This window comes from Brachyhypopomus gauderio, chromosome 13 (assembly GCF_052324685.1).
Source record: "Brachyhypopomus gauderio isolate BG-103 chromosome 13, BGAUD_0.2, whole genome shotgun sequence".
Classification (NCBI taxonomy): Eukaryota; Metazoa; Chordata; class Actinopteri; order Gymnotiformes; family Hypopomidae; genus Brachyhypopomus; species Brachyhypopomus gauderio.
In genome coordinates this window covers 18,645,801-18,661,442 of record NC_135223.1, presented here as the reverse complement: position 1 = coordinate 18,661,442, position 15,642 = coordinate 18,645,801, and the positions used below count along the sequence as shown (strand labels likewise).

The following is a 15,642-nucleotide window of genomic DNA, read 5'->3' as shown; positions in this document are numbered from 1 at the left end:
TGCAGAATATCCTAGTAAATGTAGATTTTGTCTCTTGCTTATATAGGCCGCTGGCTAGTATGAACTCCTCTATGCTTAATTGTGATTTTAAATGTGTACTTTGGGTAAGATTGTAGGGGAAAGTTTGATCTTTTTGGGTGTATGTGGGGTGCAGATTGCAGTGACACCATGTCTGTTCACCTTTTGCTTCCCCAGCCATTCTTCAGTCACATGGTGAACATTATTTGTTACAGCGAGAGAGAGCGTCTAAATGTGTGTGTACACTAATCCCACCCCATGTCCTGATAAGGCACAAATAAATGGTGAAGCTATCCATTTCACCGTATCAGTGTGGTCATCATACGCTAGACTTTGACATATTCATTTGAAAGATTTCAGCACAAAACAGGACATTTTGAAGTGCATACTGCTGTTTTCTCAAACATAATGGCATGACAGGTGAGAACAAAATTATACACAAATGTACAAAATATTTACCACCGGAAATGCCTTTTATTACAGCAAAAATATCATATGCTAAATCTTTCTGTGTATATTTCAACATATCTGACGGAATGGTTGACCATCAAAGACATTTGTTCAGGTTTTATTATATCTCATTATATCTCCTTTCCAGTCTTTTTAGCAAAACTGGCGCTGTACAACTGCATCTTTACTGTATCAACAAGGGTAAGGCAGTACACTGGACTGCCACAAATACTCAAATACATTTGGTATGAACTGTACAGTGAGAAAAGTCTTGCACCATTTACATCGGAGAGAAAATAAAAACATTCAACAGTGTAAATCAACAATTTGTCTAAAATTAAGAAAATCTATAATCACTATCAAGATCTGAGATTCAAATAGTTCAAAAAATGAACTTAAAAACAAGATCAGCCAAAACAATAAGACTACACCTGCTTATCAAAACAAAAGGAGTTAGAAAAGATTGTTTTACAGTGCACTGGTGTGAATATAATGCACACGCAGTATGTCATGAGCATGCTATGGATTCCAGTTGTTGCTCAGCTTCTGCAGCCATAGCTGCTGCTTGGAGCTGCTCAGTCTCACTTTGTAAAGAGTTGGCAGACAGCTGTTTGCGCTCACTATGCATGTTGTTTTCATGCCTCTTCAGATCCGAGGCTTTAGCAAAAGCCTTGGTGCAGGAGCCACATGCGAAGGGCTTTTCACCTCGGTGCCGCCGTTCATGGTCCTTCAGGTGAGACTTGTGTTTAAAGGCTTTTTCGCACATCTGGCACCCAAAGGGACGCTCGTTGCTATGCACCCTCTCATGTTTCTTCAGATCTGGGGCACGGATGAAAGACTTACCGCAGTCATCACATCGGTATGGCTTGAAGCCAGTGTGGATTTTCAGATGCTCTTTCAAGTGGGCCTGAGTGGTAAACGCTTTGGTGCATATCTCACATATGAACGGCCTCTCAGCAGAATGTAATTTTTCATGTTTCCTCAGCCGGCTTTCGTCAATGAAGGTCTTGCCGCAAACCTGGCAGGCAAACTGGTCCCGGTGGCCGTACAACAGATATTCAAACTTCATGTCTGCAGCCGCTGTGGTCCATCCAGGGGCTTGCTCATCTTTAACCTCGCCCATACTGTCAGCAAATGAGAGGGTCTGGGTATGTGCTGCAAGCTCTTTGGGTTCAGTGTCCATTGCTTCCACCTCTTGATCATAGCAGCTAACCTTGTGTACTTCGTCCTGGGCCAACTCCTTTAGAATTGCTTCTTCTACTCGCAGGGCACTATTGGGTGATTTGTCAAGCTCGTGATTGCCTTGAGCTTCCTCTACAATATCATCAGAGGGTGTATCATCTTGATCTCCAAGCACCTGCACATCATTGTCTTGATTTAACTGAGGGTCATCACTTTGAAGGCCAATTTTTACAATGTCATATGGAAATTTTGCATTTCTAATGTCATTTTTCTCTTCTGCAGACATATCCCGTTTCTGAGAACAGAGTTTATCCAAAAAGCGGATTCCAAGGATCTGTCCAGATGACATCATTAAGTTGACATCTTTTTTCTTTACTGAAATTTTCGCTGTGTACATGTAGTTCAGCACTTCTTCAAAAATATCTGATCGGATGAAGTCAATCTCTATGACAGAGGAGCTGTCCACCTCGTGTTTTTTAAAAAGCTTTTTGAAATAATTACTGCACGCTGCCAATACACAACGATGTGCTCTGAACTTCACGTCTTCAACAACTACTGCTATATCGCAGTGTTCACCCTCTAGCCTCTGCTCATTCAAAATCTTCAAGAAAATGGTTTTGTGTTCTTCATCCACATATTTCACAGTTTCTGACATGCTGGAACAAAACTCTGATGAAAGAGAAAGAGAGAGAGTGTTATTTTTAAGTGCAAAAAAATTATCAGAACTAGTTAGTAACGGGTCACAGGCCTGTGATCACTTTCTTCACTGTTTATAAATAAGATCATTGGATAAGGCTACAAAACAATATAGCTTCTTCGGAGCTAGCCAGCTATAAACAGACATACAACTAGTTTCAAAGTTTTAAACATCATTGCGATTGCGATTTCTAAATACTAGAAGGCCAAATAATTGGTCAAAACGTCCAGGATCAAGACAGATATAGCTTTGGCGATTGACACAATCTCATTTATAGCTTCTAATCATAGCTAGGTTGCTAGCTAGCTAAGCTAACCTAGCTAACTATTTTTTAGTTTTGACCATTCTGTGGGAGAAGGGATTAGCTTGGTGAATAACTAATTCCGATGCGTATCCCGTACAAACATAAGTTGTGCTACATTCATTTAACCTAGTCGGCCGCCCTTTATGGCGCGTATTGACCGCGTTAGCTGGGCTAGCGAGCTCCGTCCCGTTATGATGTAACTGAGCGGCTAGTTAGCCAGCTAACGCTAACCTAAATAAACTGGCTGACAAGCTAGCTAGCTAGCTAGCGCGCGCTCCCTCGCGCGCGCGCGAACGTTAGCAAACCATTATCTGCATTATCTCGTAAACACATTTCATCAAGCACACCACTGTCATACGTGCGGTAAATTCCGTTTAAAAGTTTGACCCAAAAAAATGCCATTTTGATGATAGGAACCACTTTCCCCTCCTCACGCAGCAACACCAAGAAATGGACGACGTTTCCGACTGACGACAAGCACGCCAAGGGAGCGCCCGTCCCCGCTTGGAAAATGCCCGAGCAGCCATGAACACTCCTGAAAAACCGTGAGCGCGCAGGCATCTTGGCCAAACATTATGCAATAATTCAGAAGCTGTTGCAATTCGCAAAAAAATGTATTTCTCACCTGTATGTGCCGTTTTGATCCCCTGGAAAAGTCTCTGTTAAAATGTCACACAGTCAGTTGAGAATAATGTACTTTGTGTTTTGTTCGCTTGAGGACGAGCACACACACGGAAGGACGCGCTGCGCCAGCACGGAACTGCAGAGAACGAGTGACTAAGTGCGTACGTAACTATGGTGCAAGTGAATACTGTTACGCAAACGGCGCAAATTCAGCCTACACAAAGAGCAGGCAGTAGCTGAAGTTTAGGCGTGCTTGCGCATATTACGGGAATCTCCGGAGCGCGAACCCTGAAGGTACGGGCACAACGCCGGGGCGCGAAAGCCACTGTCACGAGCGGGAAAGAGAGTGCGCTGGTTCTGTGCACAGATGTAACAGGGAAGTTTGAGCCGTGATGGACTTAAAATAAATAAATATATATTCTTATATATATAAATTATTTTTTATATCTTGGATGTATGTCGATGCTAATGAAACACTTTCCGAAATCAGAATCGCAATAATACAATAATAATAATAAATAATAATAAACAATAATTCAAAAGCTAAGAAACGCACATTTGAAGGTTTTAGTTAAAACTCCTACATGTGGGTTAAAGAAGCAATGAACTTATTTAGATTAAATTAAGCTCGAATTCAAATACAATGGAAACTTTTATTTGATTCCCTACCAACAGCAAACATCTGCAGTAACACTTAACGTTATTAGTAGGTCCATGCAACATTCTTTGCATGTAAATAACATGCCAAACTAGGCCGAACTGTTTAGGGTCTTAAACTACATCGCAAATGTGCACCGGTGACTCTTTGCCATGGATGCTTTCGTCTGCTCCGAGCCAGTATCAGTGATATTTGTTATTTCTACACCAATATCGTGCATTGCCATGTTGGTCGTTTTTAATGGTTTTATTAAGGTAGACTGGTAGTTTTGAAGTTGTTTCCGCAAACTTCTTCGTGTCCTTATGTCCTCTATACACTAAGCAGTTATCATAGCCTTTATTACTCATTTGTTACACACGTTGAGCAAACGTTATTTCAGTGTACCGTTAAAATACCCCAAATTTTAATGAATGACTGCGTGAGTACTAGTAGTGTCTGCAAGTGCATTATAGGCCAGTCCGCAACAAACGAATTCAGAAACAAACATAGCGTGATTCCATAATATTTTGCATGCTCATCTTTCTGTCAGACATGTAGCCTGGTTTCTGGATATAGAATAAACGCAAATAATCTGTATATTTTCCATTTTATTTGAGCTCGTGGGAAACACATTCAGCATGGACTGCAGCATATGACAGAATTATGGTTTTAAAAACACACAAGCTAATGAAAAACAAACAAAAAGCATCACACAACTGGAGATGTTTCAGGCTCTCTATCCATTTCAGTTTAAGGCTTGGCTATGCCACCATGGGCATGGATAATTCAGGAAATGACTTAAAAGAATTGTGAAGACATCAATTTTAATGAAGAGTCAGTGACAAATGTCACAGTGTCAGGCTCCACTCTTTAAAAACCCAGTCAAATCCTGCACATCTGCCATTCAGTGTAAATATAAGAGAAACATAAAATGCATATATAATTCAAGTAAAAAAAAAATTATATTAATCCTCTAATATGCATGATCTATAAAGCACATGGGTTCATCAGTCATCATCTCAACCAGATGTGGTAGGTTCATGAGCACATCAGAGGCAGGTGGGCGTGGACACACGGAGAGGCAACACCAACAGCACACATATTGCATGGTTAAATATCGTGTGCTCATACAGATGCAGTCTAGTATTATTTCTTCCTTCTTTGTACTGAGAAGTATTCTAATAAATAAAATGTAGGTATTTGTATCAGTACTATTTTCAAAATTCATGTCACATACGTTCTCCCTGTAGGAGAAGTGTTCAGGGTAAACTGAAATTTACATCGTTGTCATAGAATACTTCCTAAAATGCATGTATCGTTGGTTCTCTTTACAAAAAAGCAGTTGATCCCTTGTCATGCAATAGCAGCGGTCCAGTGCTGGACCAGGCTGCCCAGTGGTTCTGTAAGCGTGTTTTGGAGAGAGGGAGCATGTGTGTGTGTGTGTGTGTTTGTGTGTGTGTGTGTGTGTTTGAGAGACTACTCCATCAATGCTCAAATGAAGTAATATCCATTGGTTTATTTGAGGTGCAGTTTCCATGGGTGACGTTTCCAAAGCGGTCCTTCATTCTGCATGGTGGGGACGTGAGTTCGCTTCAGAAAGCATGAAGACATACTAGTCCTAAAATATATAAACAAAAATCTCATAATATTTAATGAATTGAGTATCACATTTGAACACATTTTTGCCTCAAACAGTTCACCACTGACAAGCATGTATATAGGCTTTGGAAATGCTCTCTGCATGTGCCTATGAGCGCTTTGCATTAATGGTGATTACACGGCACTGGCTAATGCTTTTTAACATCATATGCATACAGTAGCATACAGCAGTATACTGTAATCCGTTTTAAAAGGCATGCAGCAATACTAGGTTTATCAGTCACCTGCAATGCAAAAACTCCAGTACATGCTTTAAGAACATTTTGACAATAAGGAATACACCAAGCTAGTCCTGTTTACAATAACAACAGATTTCTATTAAGAAATATACAGAACCAATAATCCAAGCAAACTGTGAAAATGACCATCACGATTAACTGCAAATAATAAATAGCAGTACTGTTTATGTCCAGTGGAGTGCACTGTATTCTTTCAAAATCATACTTGGGGTAAGTATTTATTTACTTATTATCAAAACAAACTCTGAAGTAACATTTTCCATTCCCTTTAATTGCTTATTGTCAAAGAGGTGCCAATCAACACAAAAAACAAATAAACAAAAAAACCCATCAAGAACACAAATGGATGGATGGTTAGTATGTTGTTGTAAATAGGTCCAGCATATCATTCATTCCATTAGCATTGTACTACCTTTACCTTTACAAGAATGTCTAAACAAATATGAATAGTCAGTGCAGCAGTAGGGTTAGAATGCCGGCCAGTAGCAGATCTGGGAGCTTTGAGCATTTAGCGGAATAGCAGACTGGTTTTCAGTTTGCCAAGCCAAACAGAGCTGTGATTGATTCTTCCCTTACCTGCATCACTCCTCGCCCTCTTCTGGTGTGATTTCAGTCTCTTTGTGGACCACTACTTTGGTCACTGACATGTCAGGGTGCTGCTCTTTGGCTTCTTTAATGGCCTGAGCCAGGGCCTGGCCCCAGTGACACCCCATGATGACAAAACAAAGAGGCGTGGGGATGGGAATGAGGAGGTATGTCTATTAGAAATTGTAAAGTGGGTGTGGTTTACACCACGGTGTGGAGAATCTCTATATCAGGAGTTGCCTTTTTGGTTTCTGTTGATTAAGAGCGTCACTGATCGTCAACAAACAATACAAAAATATGCTCAAACCCAGGACTTAAGGTTACAGTAATAGTGGCCGAGTGAGTATTTACAAAGGCATACTGCTCAGGATTCAGTGACGTGTTGTAACCGTTGGTAGCCTACAACAGCTGTTTAGTGTGAGCTGATTGTGTGATTCTCACCTCATCATGGTCGATGTCTGCATCTCCCGAGATGACAATTCTCTTCTCAATCCTGGTTTCTGAGATACCTCCCTTAACAGTCTTATCAGAAAAGCAGAGAACACATTTAAAAACACATAATGACATAATCCAATAAATGAAGGCCACCCAGGACTAGTCTTCTATAGAACATAATGATGTGTGCAAAAAATCCAATATTTCATTACTGGTGAAAGGCTTCCACTTTTCGAAATGTGCAACTCAATAAAAACAAAGCAGAAATTTTTGCATTTTGTTTGTAATTTGTGAAATATTCGCCATATTTTTTCAGCCACAATAAATTTTCCAACATTTAAAATACATAGGTACATAATATTGAACTGCTTCCCAGTGGAAAATGCATATACAATTTAACTTAAACTGCCTGTATCTGATTAGTTTCATGCACTATGATATGACCAGTCAAGAAGACATGACCAATCTTTGAGCACATGGACCATGAAGATGAAGGAACGTGTAGATGAAGAGCACCCGCACCACCACTTTATTCAGCTTTCCTGTGATCTGTTCTAATCTGACGCTTCTTTCAATGTGAAGAAAATTATACTTTCTGGGTGATGATGCTGCATGCTAATGACCTCTGCTCTCACTCGTGGAAAGCTTAAAGAAGCACATTGAAACTATGACTGCAGACTGCAAATCTTTACGGCTAACATTACATTTAATACAACATACAGTATACGAAGTGGCAAAATGTGGATTTATTTACTACATATCCTTTAGCTCAAGTAGAAGTACATAAAAGACATCTTAAACAAATAATCCCTCTCCTGAAATGGGAATCTAGGAATCTAAGCTATCTCACCAATGACTAAAGCCATTTCACTAAATGCATATTTTACTTCTCACATTTCATGCAATAAGTACATTCCACAGATAATAACTATTCATAGATCTCAATATTTCATCATGAAACAAGAACATTTCTACAGATGTGCATAAATTAAACACAAAGCAGTTCTAGAAAGTGGAGGGAAAAGTCTTCGGGCGGTACCTTGGTGATATGTGTGGTGGTGGTTGTACTGGTGGTCTCAGATGTGATAGTCTGGGCACTCATCAGAATACCTGGCTCTGAGTCGCCATCTGTGTCACCCTGTCACCACGCAGAGCACATCAGTAGATTAGGCAGCGCATTAGACAGGGAAATCACTTCCTCTGATACCTACATGAAAATCTGACATATCTAATGTGTGTGTACCTGCAAAAAAAATGGAACCAGATCTATTTTATTCATATCAGCTCAGAATTAATATGAGAGTTTATATGCAGTTTTAGGACACCCAACCAAAGAAAAACAAACGTGTTGACGGCTTTGCCTAAATGCAAAATCAGGTAAGATCTGAGTGTTCTGGGGAAATGTAATTGTGCAACTCGGAGCTTCTCGTGATAGATAGCACTTTTTTGTAATCTTTGTAATCTAGAAGAGTAATCTTTGCTTAAAATTTTGATTGTATATGTGTATGTTCTTTACTGCTGAGTAGTATGTCTTCTCATTCCAACAGGGGGCAGTGTACCTGCAGGGCCTCGTATGTTATGGTCTTCATCTCTGTGTGGATCACTGGGGTTTCTTGTGCCACTAGTAACTCCATGTCCCCCGACAATACACCACTCAAGGTCACACCCTCTGTCTGTGGGGAGATGGTGAAGAGAACGCAGAAACAGAACATTTTGATTTGTCTTCATCTTTTTCTTACTCAGGCTTACCAAAAGCTTTCAAATGATCTCAGAAACACACATATGAAATCCTCATATGATCCCACAAACAAATCCCTTTTTGTTATGCACGACACACAGAAAAGTAATGTATCTATGTAAATAACCCTATTTTCATGGATTAATACAGATGAAACATAGAAACGCATACATGCACAAAAAATGCTTATTTTACATATAAGCATGTTTGTGATGAAAATAACAGTATAAAAAAGCACTTTGTTTGTACATTGTGTCTGTTAAAGGTCAGTACCAACCAGCTCTAACAATAAGAATACCACTAACTCTTTATATTGTGCTTGGTTACTGACTAATTGTGAGTAAACTCTCTGCAGTTGCCAGAATAATAGAGATCTCTTTCATTCTGAATGTCTATTATTAAAGGTCACAACATATTCTTGAAGACATAAAAGGTGTGAATAAAATGCTAAAACCAGCTGTCTTATCATCATGTATGCCATGATCTGTCTCATTTTCAGTGTCTCATCAAAAGTGACGATTAAGCAGCAGAAAGTGACAAAAACAAACATATGCTAATGATCAAGATCAAAGGGATACTTGTCAAATGAATCAATGTTTCATATTCAAGCACTGATATAATAATAAATAATATTGTATTACTGTTTTTTTATTTCAAATTTATATATTTTAATGATATTACAAAAAAAGACCTTCCTGTCTCTATCTCACTGTGTGTCCTTTCATACAGTTTTAGGGATTTGTTCACAGGACATGAGGGTGAAACTAAGAGAAAATTGCTCATGGGGAGTTATGGCAGTGTGTACATCAGTGTGCAGATCAGATTTGCGCGCACACACATACACACACACACACACACACACACACACACACACACACACACACACACACTCACAGAAAGCCACTGTCACGATGTCACGAATGTTAGAATCTGTAAAGCTGAAGTTATAGACTGGCTCATGTCCTGCATAGCAATTCTTTCCTTTAAAACCCTCAGTAGGGCTCTAAGTAAACTCTCTCCCCTGTACACAGATGAACACACTGACTGTTGGACCATGGTGTGACTGCTCCAAGGGGATCACAGCAGAGGGGAGGCATTTGGGGTCAAAGACTTGGTATCTGGGATCTGGAGCAAGGACTTGGGATCACTGGTTTTAGGACTACGGGACCAAGAAACAGGGTCACCTCTAGGATGGGCGTATGGAGATCTACCTCATTGCACTCCGCATCCCCCCTCTGCTCCGACATCCTGAGAGGGGAGCTGTGAATCACCTCATCATCATCATCAGTGGACAGAGAGAAGCTCTCGCCCTCAGACTCGCTGTCACTGGGCGAGAGGGGGTGGGTTGGCGCTGACGTTGGGGCAGTACCCGCAGGGCAGGAAGGCCTGTCCACTGTAGATGAGGCCCCACTAGTGGAGTCTCCCGAGGTCTCATCTGAGTCTGTGTCTGACTCAGGGACAGGCGCAGAGCTGCGGGGCTCAGTGCGGACAGCGGCGGAAACCTCATCGAGCTTCGCGGGCTTAGCCAGCGGAGCAGGTGGCTCTACCTGTAACTGCTTGGATGGTTGATCCTGCTCCTTATCTGCTGCCTGTTCCTCTTCCTTTAGATGGTCTTTTTCTGGAAGCTTCTGTGTATCAATTGTCTGTTGGAGAGTCCTCTCAGAAGTGGAAGATGTCTATAATGAAGCATAAAGAAGCTACAATTAAGAAATAGAAGCTGTAATTAATCATTTGCATATATGACCAACACAAACGCGTCAATTATTAAGATTCATGTAGTAATTAAAATATTCATAAAAAGGTTCCAGTTATGCATTATTTTATGCAGGTTTCTTATTGTCAATCAAAAAGCTTTAAGAAGGCATATTAAGAAGACTTATTAATGCCACAGTAATGTGCTTAACACATTAGGAGGGAGACACGTCTAAGAGTTACACATGGCTAATGTTGAATACACAAGGGCATACTGCCCCTGATGGTACCACCAACGGCTCGGACTCGTAAACCTGTCATTCGGTAATGGTCAATGGAAGGATAAGACGCAGGCCAGGATGACAAGAGGTGGCTGACAGAGACAAAACCTAACAAGGGTATGAGGACACACGGGCCTGTAACCGCATGCAGATGACTAGGCTGACAAATGTTGGTAAATATTAAGTATATCAAAGGCTTCGCTGTGCTTAAGACAGCATATGCCATTATATAGTATGTGCAATCATAGCAGGTCACTATAAATGTTTCCCTTGCAGGAGTTTATGAAATACTGTTTTGCTATATTTTTCCAGAGTGAAATGCTTGGCTTTTGCTGTCCACCTTTAAGAAGACCTGATGGTGCCCTGTGGTGGGGGTGGTGGAGGCCCAGCTGCGAGCAGACTGCAGGAGAGCAGTGAGCTCTGGAGACATCTCATCAAATGTGGGCTTAGGCTGAGCATGCAGCGTACAGAGATATGCACGCACACACAGACGTGAAGGGTTAAAATGGACACGCACGCACGCACGCACGCACACGCACACACACACACACACACACACACACACACACACACACAACAAAGTTTGTTATTAATGCAGAGTGAAAAGGAAGAATCTGACAGTAATGTATTTAGTGAAGCTCTGGCTCATTGGGAAGGGTGTCTTCATTCAGGGTTATTCATAAGAGCACCAATGAATGTTGTGAAGGTCACAGTTAGAATGGGCTGTAGAAAAATCTTTTTTTTTTCCAGCACTGGAATTGTTCTCGGCAAATTTGGTTGTTATCCCTTGATGAGCTGAAGACGCAGCTCTGACAATTTTAAAATTGTTACTCTACAAAAGAAAAAATGAAAACTCTCATTATTAGTAATAAGTTATGTTATTTTATAATTTTTATGTGGAAAATAGACATGGGCAAATAGAATACTGAATGGCTCAGCATTAGATTTTAACTGGTGAACTTTTTCAAAGTGAGACATGGAGTGAGAACTGACATTTCAGAGATAAGCGCTAACGTTTCAGCTCCACAGGGACAACTCTAATTGAGATATTGCTGCCTTCCCTTTCATGACCTATGAATTCCAGATCACAAAGGTTGCCGAAAAATGGAGGTGACATCAGTAAGCCTGGATTCGGTACCCTCTTATGAACAGAGCCCTCATCATTCCACTTCAAGCAGCATAAATCTCCCCGGGAACTCAAAAGGAAAAGAACTCTGCTATCCCTTCAAACTGCCACTAAAGCCTAAGGCGTTCCGTTTGTGTGAGTGGCAGCACAAGACCTTGTAAAAAAAAAAACAAAGGTGCAATAAGAAACTAAGTAAGCTGCTCATGTATGTGTGCCAAAGCTAATTAGGTCAAAGCTGGTCCCATAACGCAGCAGACTCGGCTTTAAAAGCAAGTGTGACATCAAATTCCATGGTAAGGGATTTGTGTCTAAAACTGAATGAAAAAAAGCCAGGAAAAACTATGTAGCAAACTGATAGAACACAAAAACACATCCAAGAGCATTCACATCCATCTGCTACGAGTGCAAAGCACTGGCTTTTTGAAGTCATTCATTTATTGTGTGTATTTTCGAAAAGCCAGGCCTGCATAGCTGGAGGCCACTGGCAGGGTGGGAGGGGTGCTGGCGATGTCAACGTCGGTGTTATACTACCACTCGGGCTGTTGGGGACGTTTTGGTTAGATAGGTGCTCGGACCGTGGCTCAGGTGCAGATCCACCGGTGATTTTGCTGGAGATCTGAGGGGGGATCTCAGCGGGGACCTGAGGGGAGATCTAGGCGTAGGGGAACTCCCATCCCTCAGTGAAGGGTCTGCGAGCAGCTTTAGCTCCGTCCCCTTTCCTTCCCCGGCTTCATCACTGGAGCTGACACCCACCACCGTCCGCATTACGGCCCCAGCGGGCTCAAAAGGGGACGGGGTCCTGGCTTCCTTAATGGTGATCGCTGGTGCCGTCGCATCTCCTGCGGCCATAATGCTGGCGACCTCAAACTCAGGGGAAACTGGAATAATTTTCACAGCCACAGTGCTGGCCTGGTCCGAGACCTTCTTCTTCTCCACTGGGAAAGTAGGGGAGGGGAAGTCCCCCTCCATGGCAGTCACGGTCACAATCTTCCCCGAGGTCGTGTCATAGGACTTGCCCAGAGCGTAGTCCATATCAAGCACCTCCTCTTCCCTAGCTGCTGCGTTCTCCAGAGAGCCCTCTAGGAGCTTGACTGCTCTGTTCCCCAGGGCCTCATTGGCAGTTACAGTGTTAGTGATGCCCACTGGTTTGTAGCTGACTATGTTTTTCTTTTCAGGTACCTTAGGAGGAACCTTGTTTATAATTACCCAACCATCAGACTCCTACATACAAGATACAGAGAGGCATGTTAGGTGGCTATGGAAAAGAGGTTAGGCACACTTAAAGCCAAGACGTCAACAGCGAACATTCATGACTATTAGTATTTTTGCCATTGCCTAATAACATATTAATATCTGAAAACCAATAGAAACCCTGAGACCATCTACTTTCCACAGCATTAAACATTAAAGTCAGTAAAGCTCATTAATCCTTACAACATGCCTTTGAACCGATTAAATACATTAAGTAGACTTAAACCAGAATTCAACTGATGACTCAATAAGTCTTGTGTGCCACTAGAAAGACATACTAAGTCACGCTCTAGGACACAAACATAACTGTTCAGGTCGACAGCTGTTTTTGAGGACACCTGAAGCAGAAAATCTCCCAGCTGTGATGTTACCTACCACGTCAACCTTGCTACCCTCCACGATGTCTTGCACCTCTTGGTCTCCAGAAACCTTTTCCTCTCCAGGGGTTGTTTTTGAGTCTTCTTTACTCTGACAGAAAGAGAGCCATGACTGACATTCCATTAAGAAGTGGGTCATATATTGTGGCCCTTAACCTGTAACCATATATTGTGGCCCTTAATAGTGTGTGAGGTGCTTCACTTTAACGTTCCCATATGTATTTTTGAACAGATACTTAATAACTGTGAAGAAATTATGTAGATGTAATATTTTGTATGTTGCTCATTCACGTAAAGGCAACCACACAAACATAATTTTCAAAAAATAATAATTTCTGGTTTTAGCCATTGGGGACAGAACTAGAATTAGTTGTGATGAGTCACAACACTAAATGCATAGGCAGCATCTTCAGATACATAAATAGGGAGATAAATTAACAAGAGATCACAAAGTGAACATTAAACCGAAAACATTAAACAGAAAAGGTAACATTAAAGGTCTGCAGAGAGAGAGAGAGGGAGAAAGAGAGAGAGAGTGAGGGAGAGATAGAGAAAGAGAGTGGGAGAGATGGCGCCTCTAAATTGGCTGCATCTATGGATAACAAGATAAAAATCATTTTCTTTCTGAATTGGGTAGTGCAGCTGAAAAGCAAAGTCCCCTTGCCTCTGATCGCACTCTTTAAGGGAATCATTTGCTGCTACCTCATTTATAGCCATGCAGTAAAAATCAATGCAGCTCCATCTTCTTACGGCAAATTGTTCAGTTCTCATATGTGAGGCTCCGCCTCCATCCATTCACTGCCAGGTGGAGGATCTCTATTTCTTTCTTAAAATGAGCCTCCATCATTTCCCTGGCATCTGTCAGCTGCTGCTGTCACAGCACTAATGTCTAAAGTTTAAGCGTGTTGTGCATAATTCAACCTTGGTGAGAGTAATCCAACAACCAGGATGTCATCCTGAGAACATTCTAGAAGTAATTCATTTGTCTGACTCAAAACGGGCCTATCAAATAAGAATTCTAAATGTCTCTGAACACCAATTGCACGTCTAGCTGAGTGGTGGGGGTCAGTAACACGCTTACATCCTCAGGCACTAAGGGTTCAATCATCGGGGCCTCGTCCAGTCGTGGGGAGCGTAAAGGGGACGACGAAAGACGTTTCTCCCACTCCGTCAGACCCGCCCGGTCGCCACCACCCTCAAGGAAAGTCCTCTTCAGCTCGCTAATGTTGGTCTGGTGCTTGAGCAGTTCCTCGGGCGTTTTATCCACTTCCTGGCAGAACGTTAAAAAACAACAAACAAACAAAAATAGTTCTAATCAGAAGAAGAAAAATGTAAGAAGAAAGATGTGCCCTCAACACCAGAAACAGGAAAATTAAACTTGTATGTCTTAAAAAGAAGCGTACAAGCTTACAGAGAAGCAGTTCAGTCTAAATGGGCATCACATGACTTTCCTAGGCTTGGTAATATCCATGATTAAGAAACATAACACTGTCTGTTCTCTCCAAATGATAGTGGCTCCTCTACGACTGCTGTGCTCTGCCATTAGGGGAGAGGACAAGCCTTCTTCTGCATCAGCATGCGGCACACTGACTGCAAACCTCCACTGGTTGCTTGTTCCATTAGTCACAGCAGTGCGACGCCAGACACAGTCAGGCACATTTCAGCTCGCAGCACTGTGCACAAACGCCATTAAAGGGGAAACGCGGCGGTTAGGCGGACAAACAGTGCGAGCGCACACAGAGGGCTTGGTTTGGAAAGGTCTGCGGAGGTCAGACCCACTCTCCATGCTGCCACACACCTGCCAGACATGTTACGTCTCGCTGGATTTCTGCCGTTAATCTAACGTCCATGCTCTACTCTCCATTTCCTTACCAACCTCCAGCATCAGCTTACTGTGCCTGAGGAACACATCCCCTCCTCTTACACGCCTCAGAAAGCTGGGCTGGGGAGAGAGACACGTCCACTTACTCACCACGAAAGCCTTTGACAGCCGTGAATGATAAGCCATGTGAGGTGGCTGCAGTTATAGGCTCTCAAATAACATACAGCTGCTGGAAGGGGAGGCTATATACACATTCAAATTTCGAACATGTTCACTGCCCATGCACAATGAGCACTGTGAATTACACCGTGAGTAAAGCCGTGGGCCAACCTGTGGAGCATTCTCACCTGGTTCTTTATTTCAGACTCATCGTCCTGGTCCGACTGCAGACACCAGACACAAAATACAATATTGTCATAATTGCTGAAACATATTACAAACCATGTAGCAAATAATGTGCAAATAAAAACAAGATGAGTTATTTAGAAAAATAAATAAGCAAACAAACAAATAAAATACAGAATG

At 41.9% G+C, this 15,642-nt stretch overlaps 2 protein-coding genes across 13 annotated transcripts in view; both read right to left on the bottom strand.

The window, feature by feature from the left end:
- Positions 1 to 472: 472 nt before the first annotated feature.
- zbtb14 (zinc finger and BTB domain containing 14) lies at positions 473 to 3,535 on the bottom strand. 3 transcript variants are annotated; one of them, XM_076971467.1, is made up of 2 exons: positions 3,277 to 3,535; positions 473 to 2,319 (listed from the first exon to the last, which is right to left on the bottom strand). In XM_076971467.1, the coding sequence occupies exon 2, from the start codon at positions 2,303 to 2,305 to the stop codon at positions 977 to 979; it is 1,329 nt and encodes a 442-aa protein (XP_076827582.1). In that variant the 5' UTR covers positions 2,306 to 2,319; positions 3,277 to 3,535; the 3' UTR covers positions 473 to 976. The 3 variants fall into 3 exon arrangements, with proteins under 3 accessions (XP_076827582.1, XP_076827583.1, XP_076827584.1); XM_076971468.1 differs by lacking the exon at positions 3,277 to 3,535 and adding an exon at positions 3,010 to 3,159; XM_076971469.1 differs by lacking the exon at positions 3,277 to 3,535 and adding an exon at positions 3,039 to 3,118.
- A 972-nt stretch (positions 3,536 to 4,507) lies between these two features.
- The window catches only part of epb41l3a (erythrocyte membrane protein band 4.1-like 3a), a 60,756-nt gene continuing 49,621 nt past the window's right edge, over positions 4,508 to 15,642 (bottom strand). For 4 of the 10 annotated variants that reach the window (XM_076971424.1, XM_076971426.1, XM_076971428.1 and 1 more), the window contains 12 exons: positions 15,465 to 15,500; positions 15,172 to 15,237; positions 14,377 to 14,565; positions 13,294 to 13,386; positions 12,199 to 12,888; positions 10,882 to 10,992; positions 10,116 to 10,244; positions 8,390 to 8,503; positions 7,870 to 7,968; positions 6,837 to 6,917; positions 6,387 to 6,502; positions 4,508 to 5,530 (listed from right to left, as the gene is read on the bottom strand). In XM_076971424.1, the coding sequence (XP_076827539.1) occupies positions 6,392 to 6,502; positions 6,837 to 6,917; positions 7,870 to 7,968; positions 8,390 to 8,503; positions 10,116 to 10,244; positions 10,882 to 10,992; positions 12,199 to 12,888; positions 13,294 to 13,386; positions 14,377 to 14,565; positions 15,172 to 15,237; positions 15,465 to 15,500 (1,719 nt within the window). In that variant the 3' untranslated portion in view covers positions 4,508 to 5,530; positions 6,387 to 6,391. The remainder of the gene's footprint in view (positions 5,531 to 6,386; positions 6,503 to 6,836; positions 6,918 to 7,869; positions 7,969 to 8,389; positions 8,504 to 10,115; positions 10,245 to 10,881; positions 10,993 to 12,198; positions 12,889 to 13,293; positions 13,387 to 14,376; positions 14,566 to 15,171; positions 15,238 to 15,464; positions 15,501 to 15,642) is intronic. The other 6 variants (XM_076971427.1, XM_076971430.1, XM_076971431.1 and 3 more) reach the window with 4 other exon arrangements.

Excerpts from the sequence above, each read along its gene's own strand:
- zbtb14 (XM_076971467.1), bottom strand. The coding sequence starts at position 2,305 with ATGTCAGAAACTGTGAAATATGTGGATGAAGAACACAAAACCATTTTC.